Below are 9,477 nucleotides of genomic sequence, written 5' to 3'. Positions count from 1 at the left end.
GGTTATCCGAATATATGAATAAAGTTCAGTGTGGGGGGGGGGGGGATATCATATTGACCAACTATCTCTGGGAAGGGCTTGGATGAGCTGTTATTAAGGATGTCCTCTACCCACTGAATGCCCCGATCTCACCACTTCTGAATTGATAAATACAGGATAAGATTTTTCAACACCGTAAACATCATCCGTAGTTACTAAGCCTTGGAGGGGTCTCATCTTATTTCACTTTTATACCTCATTGTATTTATTGCAATATGTTTCCATTTCAAAATCAAATTAATTTTAATTTCAACATAACAAATACAACAAAATAAAATGATGAACTTAACAAACGAATCCAAAAGGAAACAAAATACATTTTTCCGTTCTGCACATTTCTAAAGTGTAACATGAGTTAAAGATCTGGTGGAAGAAAATCAATGTATAATGTGATTTCCCTCAAAAAATCTTTGTAGTCAGTGCCAGGACCGGTGTCACTGGCTGGTGGAAAGACGTTATCCCTCCGGTGTGGGGTCTGGTGTAGTACTTAGACCTCTGACCACTTGGGGCGCTATCTCACAGATGAAAGCAGATCTCCATGTAAATACTGGACTAAATAGTGAGTGAGAATTGATTGCATGTAATTCCCCACCTCCGCCAACAAGCATATGAAATCATCTTATCATTAGTTATGACCATTCACACCTTTATACATTTATACTCTTTTAACTTTTTCATCCCTTCATTGACATCTTACTGACCAATGAGTGTAATCATTTCCTTTTCCAGAGATCTTCTCTCCTCCAGAAATAAAAGTGACCCCGTCCGGGGTAATAGAAGGAGATGAGATGACGGTGAGATGTGACACCAGACTGGATCCACTCAGAGGCGGCACAGAGCTGCACTTTGCCTTCTACAGAGATGGACGGACTGTGCGGGGATTCGGAATATCCAATACATACAGAGTGCCGTCATCTCAGCTGGAGGATTCTGGGAATTATACCTGTGAAGTGAGGACGACGTCTGACACTGTGAGGAAGATGAGTGATGGGCTCCATATCCAGATACATGGTGGGTGAGTGGCCTTTGGCCCAACCAGTCATTATCCTTGTACACACTTTTCATTTCTTTATTCCCTGACAGTCACATGTTGAGGAATTAGGACACATACTGACCAATCATGGTCATCCTTTTTCCTTCCAGAGATCTTCTCTCCTCCGGAAATAAAAGTGACCCCATCCAGGGTAATAGAAGGAGATGAGATGATGGTGAGATGTGACACCAGACTGGATCCACTCAGAGGTGGCACAGAGCTGCACTTTGCCTTCTACAGAGATGGACGGACTGTGCGGGAATTCGGAATATCCATTACATACAGAGTGCGGTCATCTCAGCTGGAGGATTCTGGGAATTATACCTGTGAAGTGAGGACGATGTCTGACACTGTGAGGAAGATGAGTGATGGGATCTATATCCAGATACATGGTGAGGATGTGAAATGAAGTCAGTATTAGGAATTTGACCCAGGAGGACCATGGTTTCCATGAACGATCAAACTTATCTATCTAACCAGCTCATAACACAATTTTTTTTCATATTCATAAGTAAGGTTGATAGAAGTCACCACTTCGGGCAGATTAGGGGTAAAGTCTTTCTTCCAGTATTTGGTTATTTTACTTCTGGATACTAACAGTATGTGGACGACTATTAAGTGAAAATGAGGTGGAAAGTTTCCAATTTCTAAATTTAGAATGACCAAATCCGGGTTAGGTGGAGATCGCATACATTTGACAGAGGAGATTAGACCACTTGGTTCCAGAAGCTTGTGAGACTCTTGCAAGACCAGAGAATAGGATAGCGGTTGTCTACATGACCACAGTTGCGCCAACATAGAGGCAATTGGGAGGGGTAAAAATGGGCTACCCAGTAGGGTGTGAGGTAACAGTGAGAATTTGTTTTGGGAGAGTTCTTAGGGGTTAGTACAGTGGGAAATACCATGTGTAAATGTAAAAGCATGGAGCCATTGTGCTGGTGTATAAGTATTCTGTAGATCTTCCTCCCATTTTAGGAGAGGACTAGATTTGCAGAATATAGTTTTGCACTGAAGGGTATTGTAAAAGAGAGAGATGCCTTTTACACAAGATGTAGGAGATCCATAGTAGGTTTGTATCAAGGGAGGGAGCTTTATCATTGGGATGGGATAGTTGCCCTGAAATATGGTTATCCAAATATATGAATAAAGTTCAGTGTGGGGGGGGGGGGGGCTTTTTCTCTTCTGAATTGATAAATACGGGATAAGATTTTTCAACACCATAAACGTCATCCGTAGTTACTAAGCCTTGGAGGGGTCTCATCTTATTTTACTTTTATACCTCACTGTATTTATTGCAATATGTTTCCATTTCAAAATCAAATTAATTTTAATTTCAACATAACAAATACAACAAAATAAAATTATGAACTTAACAAACGAATCCAAAAGGAAACAAAATACATTTTTCCGTCCTGCACATTTCTAAAGTGTAACATGAGTTAAAGATCTGGTAGAAGAAAATCAATGTATAATGTGATTTCCCTCAAAAAATCTTTGTAGTCAGTCCCGGGACCGGTGTCACTGGCTGGTGGAAAGACGTTATCCCTCCGGTGTGGGGTCTGGTGTAGTACTTAGACCTCCGACCACTTGGGGTGCTATCTCACACATGAAAGCAGATCTCCATGTAAATACTGGACTAAATAGTGAGTGAGAATTGATTGCATGTAATTCCCCACCTCCACCAACAAGCATATGAAATCATCTTATCATTAGTTATGTCCATTCACACCTTTATACATTTATACTCTTTTAACTTTTTCATCCCTTCATTGACATCTTACTGACCAATGAGTGTAATCATTTCCTTTTCCAGAGATCTTCTCTCCTCCAGAAATAAAAGTGACCCCGTCCAGGGTAATAGAAGGAGGTGAGATGACGGTGAGATGTGACACCAGACTGGATCCTCTCAGAGGCGGCACAGAGCTGCACTTTGCCTTCTACAGAGATGGACAGACTGTGCGGGAATACAATGTATCTGATACATATAGAGTGCGGTCATCTCAGCTGGAGGATTCTGGGAATTATTCCTGTGAAGTGAGGACGGAGTCTCAGGTTGTGAGGAAGATGAGTGATGGATTCTATATCCAGATACACGGTGAGCTTGAATAAGCCTCTGATCAGTGCATGCTCTGTTTCTAATATCCCTTTATCCAAAATAAATACCTCCTTAGACCCAGTCTGTATACAGTAGATAGTTTGACAACTTTCTGACTTGAGAAGATCCACATATACAATGAATGTTTTGAGGGGGGGTTCTTGCATGTGAAAATACATTTTGATCCAAAAGCCTCCCAATACCTTGAGGCTGGGTTCACACCTATGCAAATTGAATGCACTTTCAATTTGCATAGCAGGAGAATGTGACAGTTCACATATGTCTGCAGCGGGTCCGGTGTGGCGGAAAAACATGTGCCTTTTTTGGTGCGTTTCAGGTTCTATTTCAGCTCAAAATTTGGGCTGAAATCAGACCTGAAACGGTGAACCAGAACGCACCGGACCCTTGCTGTAAACCGAATGTGGCAACAGTGTCAACTAGAGCCTGAGGCCCCGTACGCACGTCCGAGGAACTCGATGGGCAAAACACACCGTTTTGCTCGTCGAGTTCCTTGTGAAGCCGCCGAGGATCTCAGCGAGCCGAAATTTCCCATTGAACAACGAGGAAATAGAGAACATGTTCTCTATTTTCTCGCCGAGATCCTCGTCGGCTCCCTCGGGCCAAAAGTGTACACACGGCCGGGTTTCTCGGCGGAATTCAGCTCCGACCGAGTTTCTCGCTGAATTCTGCCGAGAAACTCGGTCGTGTGTACAAGGCCTAAAAGTTCTTTCACTTAAGAACAGTATAAAAATAAATGAATACAGCACACAGGGAGGAAGGGAGTTCCTAGCTAAGGGCTTAAAAAAGGCTGTGCTTACTATAATGGGACTTGTGGGCCAGTGCCCAGGGTGGCAGGATAAGATGAGCAGCACCAAGACTCAACATTTACACGTTGTGATAACTTATTATCTTTCCTTTTGTTTTATTCCTTTGCCTTATTTACTTCCCCTTAGTCTTCCTTCCCTTATTCAATTTACATTAGTATTCCCTCAGGCCTCGTACACATGACCGAGTTTCTCGGCAAAAACCAGCAAGAAACTTGCTGGGATTTTTTTTTTGCCGAGGAAACCGGTCGTGTGTACATTTTTAGACGAGGAAACTGTTGAGGATCCCGTTGAGCCAAAAAGAGAGCATGTCTTCTTTTTCCTCGACGGGAATGGAGAAACTTGCCTTGTCGAGTTCCTCGACAGCCTAACAAGGAACTCGACGAGGAAAACGATGTGTTTCGCCCTTCGAGTTCCTTGGTCGTGTGTACGAGGCTTCAGGCTTTTTTCTTTTCCAATTTACTCTTTCCCTTAGTCATTCTTCCCTTCCCTTATACTCTTTCCCTTAGTCATTCTTCCCTTCCCTTATACTCTTTCCCTTAGTCATTCTTCCCTTCCCTTATACTCTTTCCCTTAGTCATTCTTCCCTTCCCTTATACTCTTTCCCTTAGTCATTCTTCCCTTCCCTTTTTCTCTTTCTCTTGAACTCCATCCACATGGACTAACCCTAATTGGAGCACTAATTCCACATGGAACCCTAATTGAAGCTCTTCCCAATTCAATTTCCCTTTTAGTCATGACCGAGTCAATAATGAGTCATAAAATAGAGGTCCGTAATGCGAAGACACTGGGCAGAGAAATTATTGCCAAAGCTCTTCATAGTAAAAATTTTCAGTTAAATATAAAGTTGAAATACATCTTTTTAATGGTTTGCCAACAAATGTATTTGTACGTTTGGTTAGCCAGTCTTGTGATTTACGCTCCATAGAAATTATTGCCAAAGCTCTTCATAGTAAAAACATACAGTTAAATATAAAGTTGAAATATTTCTTTTTAATGGTTTGCCAACAAATGGATCGGTCAAGTTTGGTCAGTCTTGTGATTTACGCTCCTCCTGAGCAAGTGACACACTTATCTCTCAGTTCAGCTTCATTGCTTCCCGTGACACCTGTCCTCCTATTATTGGAATAAGTTAGAAAGTATTACTGGAACATAAAACAACATCATTGCTTCTGTCCAATGAGAGGGAAGCTAATCCTGATTATTCATATACATTCAGAATTTGTAATAATTCAACATTTTTCTTATCTAAAAATCCTATTCCTTCCATACTTCTCTCCTCAGATTGCACAGTGCAGAATATAATACGACTGGTGATCTCTGGATTTGTATTATCTGCTGCTGTATGTTTCCCCTACTTCCACAACAAGTGGTAGAGAATAGTGTTGAGCAGAATATGCCATATTCGATTTCGCGATATATCTCGAATATATATTCGAATATTCGAGATATATTCGCTAAATTCGAATATTCGTGATATTTTATCGAAATTAAATGATTGCGATTTTTCGCTATTGCGAATGCGAAAATAATTGCGATTTTTTGATAACTGCGGTAGGAGCACTCTGATTGGCTCAGAATATTCGTGATATTTTATCGAAATATCGCAACATGCGAATGCGATATTTATTGCGCAATTTCGAGAAATGCTGGAGGAGCGCTCTGATTGGCTCAGAATATTCGTGATATTTTATCGAAATATCGCAACATGCGAATGCGATATTTACTGCGCAATTTCGACAAATGCTGTAGGAGCAGTCTGATTGGCTCAGAATATTCGTGATATTTTATCGAAATATCGCAACATGCGAATGCGATATTTACTGCGCAATTTCGACAAATGCTGTAGGAGCACTCTGATTGGCTCAGAATATTCGTGATATTTTACAATACAAAATAATTGCGAATATTCGGCAAATGCGGAAGGAGCACTCTGATTGGCTCAGAATATTCTTGATATTTTACAATACAAAATAATTGCGAATATTCGGCAAATGCGGAAGGAGCACTCTGATTGGCTCAGAATATTCTTGATATTTTACAATACAAAATAATTGCGAATATTCGGCAAATGCAGAAGGAGCACTCTGATTGGCTCAGAATATTCTTGATATTTTACAATACAAAATAAAAAGTGTTTTGCATTGGTGGTGATTCTTTACTCTATCCATCTGTCACAGCCGTTTGTCAATCAAACACCTTGAAGATTGAACACGTTCATGCTGCATGCTTTGGACTTTTTTTCACTTCACATATCAAAGACATTTTTATGAAAGATTATTTTTCTATTATTGGGACTATATTTCTTTATATATTTGTTTCACTGTGTATTTCACAAGTTATTTGCGCTTGCTTATTTTATAATTTGCCCACATGTCTTGTCACTAGACATATTTTTTATTCTTGTAGAGCGACTCCATTTTCTGTCTTGTATTAAATTATGTTGTATAACATTTTTGAGTTGCTGCTGTATTCTCCCCTTTTTTTAAGGTATGCGCAATTTTTTCCTTCTTACAAAAAAAAATAATATCAAACATACAAATATTCATAACAGAAACATACACAAAGCCCCCCCCTTTTGCATCAGAGACAATCAGAGTTCTCCTACCACAGTTATCGAAAATTCGCAATCATTTTCGCATTCGCAATAGCGAAAAATCGCAATGTTTTTTTTTTCTATTTGGGAACATAAAAGGATCGCCTCAGCTTAGCTACTCGGCCCAGGGTCTCTAATCATACCAGCAATGCTTTTAGACGTCGATAGGATGTGATCTGTTTTTAAAATCAAATTGAAAAAATGCGAATATTCGGAATTGCGAATATTCACCGCGAAATTCGAAATATAGCGCGATTTCTCGAATATGCTATATTCGAGTCGAATATTCGCAATGCGAATATTCGTGAGCAACACTAGTAGAGAAGAAGAAGAAGAACTTCTAGGAATCTGAGGACCTCAATGAAACATTTAAGTGAACATGGAGAAGGTTTTGGCTGAATTCAAAGGAACTTCATCTTTTTAAAATAAACTAATTTTTATAACTTGATCTGATTAATCTGAAAACATATGAGGTCTCGTACACACGGCCGAGAAACTCGACGGGCAAAACACATCGTTTTGCTCGTCGAGTTCCTTGTGAAGCCGCCGAGGATCTCGGCAAGTCAAATTTTCCCATTCCCGTCGGGGAAAAAGAAGACATGCTTTCTTTTTGGCCCGACGAGATCCTCGTCGGTTTCCTCGTCGAAAAGTGTACACACGACCGGTTTCCTCGGCAAAAAAAAAATCCAGCAAGCTTCTTGCTGGTTTTTGCCTAGAAACTCGGCCGTGTGTACGAGGCCTGAGTGATTAAACGTATTGGCCTTTACACTGAATACAGTAAGAAGTGGAGAAAGTAGAAGTGGTCACTGAGATCACACATGGAGGAGAGAATAACAGGAAGGAAATAAAGTCTTTCATTTAAAAATAAAAACTGAGAAAAGACCCAAAACACAAATGTCACACTTTACTGATCATGTTGTTTATTCTAAGTTCTGAAAACTAAAGAAGATATGAAGGGGGTTTTGTATATATGTTTATATGTGCAAAATGTGGTGCAGTTGTGCATGGGAGCCAATCAGCTTCTAACTTCAGATTGTTCAATTAAACTTTGTGGGGGAAAAAACTGGAAGCTGCTCCAGATTTTTAACTTTTTAGTTTTAGTAAATCAACCCCCATTGTGTTTTTTTTAATAATAGTCAGGTTACGTAGAATTAATCTTAATATTTTATATTCTTATTTTTAGCCAGCAGATAACATTGTAGGATCATTATCATATGTTTCTCCAATCTTCTTACCTCTTTTTGTAAAAAGCTTGTAGCTTTGTACCTACATTATATTATGTTATGCCTGTTACTGTATTATTTTTTTTTAAATTATGGCTGATGCATGTAGGGGTTAATGTAATTGTATGACGTGTCTTACCCTGTATGTGTGTGGCACCTCCCTTCTTCAGGGCCTATATTTACAGGGGGAGCCAGGGCTGGACTGGGACAAAAATTTGGCCCTGGACTTCATCCAGACTGGCCAACTTTCACAGGTCTCTCCCTTGGCGGCCGAACAACTCCCAACCCCCCCCCCCCACCTGGCCACCCATCCCCCCTCTCCCCCTTCACTAGCCACTAGCCGTTCTTCTTTATTAGAGTAGAATGGTACTGGTACTCTTATAGGCAGTACCAGTGGGGAAGCTAGACATTATTTCACCCGGGGCAAAGAATCAGTTCGGTGCCCCCCCGCCCAATTGGACAAGATTAGGCAGAAGTGTGAAACTCACAGGACATAGCTGTTGAGTCAGCTGTCTGTCCCCTCCACCGTGCTCCTTTGTCGTCCCCCCTGCTCCTCTGGTCCTCCCCCTGCTTCTCTGTTCCCCCCCAGGTGAGCGCTGCAGGGAGGGAGAGGAGGTGAGCATTGCAGGGAGGGAGAGACAGAGGAGCGGAGGGGGGCGGCAGTCCGCTGTCACTGAAGCCAGCCCACTGAGCCATCGGCTCACCGGGAAACTGCCTGTAGTCCCAATGGCCAGTCCATCCCTGGGGGGAGCCGACCTCATGGTGCAGTCCGGTGTGAGAGACCAGAATCATACAGTGATGATCTGTGTATTATGTAAACCATTCTACCGGCAGCATCACACTTTAATGTGACCCGTTTTTGGGCAACCAAGTGAATGGATTTTATATATCACAACTTTCCTAATTTTAAGGTATGGGCAGCACCACTAGGGAAACAGAACAGCCAAATCAATGTAGAGACAAATGTAGTGTTAAGTGAAATCATTTATGTGAAGGAATTATTATGTAATAATGTGCCAACTCAACTGTATTCTGCAAATCGATCCAGTAAACTGAGTTCTTCTTCAAAGAAGAAGTTGTATTATGTTGTTTTCTTGAGGTGGGGAGAATGACATTTAAGTGATGTGTAGTTATGCAGGGATCTCTTTAAGGTGGGGCAAAAGGGGAAGCTGCCCTGGGCCTAGTCATTGTTGTGGGACCTGAATCAGCTGCCCCATACTTGCCAACTGTCCTGGTTAACATTCCTTTATCCCATGAAGTCTTAGTCCCATGCTGTGTCCGGAAATCTCAGTGTGAATAGCGATGAGCTTCGTATTCGAGTCAAACTCATGTTCGACTCAAACATCTTATGTTCGATCGTTCGTCGAAATACGAACAAAACAGGTCTTTCTTTCTAATCTGTGAACAATAACGATGTGCAATAACTGCCAACAACGGTCTCTGAGCTCACACATTTTGGGAAATAAAGTGATGTTCATGAGAAAATCGAAGATGAGATCAAGTTGGGTTTTGCTTGTTTCCTAATATTTGCTGATGTTCTGAAAATGACAGCAAAAAAATCTCGATACTGATTGGACAGAAATACAAATCCTTTGGCAGGAAAAACATCTCCCATATACAGTATATATATATATCATCTGTGTATTCAGCCATTTACCTGGAGGTCA

The 9,477-nt window shown here is 41.0% G+C and overlaps 1 protein-coding gene across 1 annotated transcript in view; it reads left to right on the top strand.

Annotated features, from left to right (window-relative positions):
• The first annotated feature begins 759 nt into the window (after nucleotides 1-759).
• Nucleotides 760-9,477, top strand: part of LOC120920242 (Fc receptor-like B) — a 31,031-nt gene continuing 22,313 nt past the window's right edge. The window contains exon 1 of the mRNA XM_040332207.1: nucleotides 760-1,050. Within this exon, the coding sequence (XP_040188141.1) occupies nucleotides 828-1,050 (223 nt within the window). The 5' untranslated portion in view covers nucleotides 760-827. The remainder of the gene's footprint in view (nucleotides 1,051-9,477) is intronic.

This window comes from Rana temporaria, chromosome 13, assembly GCF_905171775.1.
Source record: "Rana temporaria chromosome 13, aRanTem1.1, whole genome shotgun sequence".
Lineage (NCBI taxonomy): Eukaryota > Metazoa > Chordata > Amphibia > Anura > Ranidae > Rana > Rana temporaria.
This window is presented reverse-complemented; position numbering and strand designations above follow the sequence as displayed.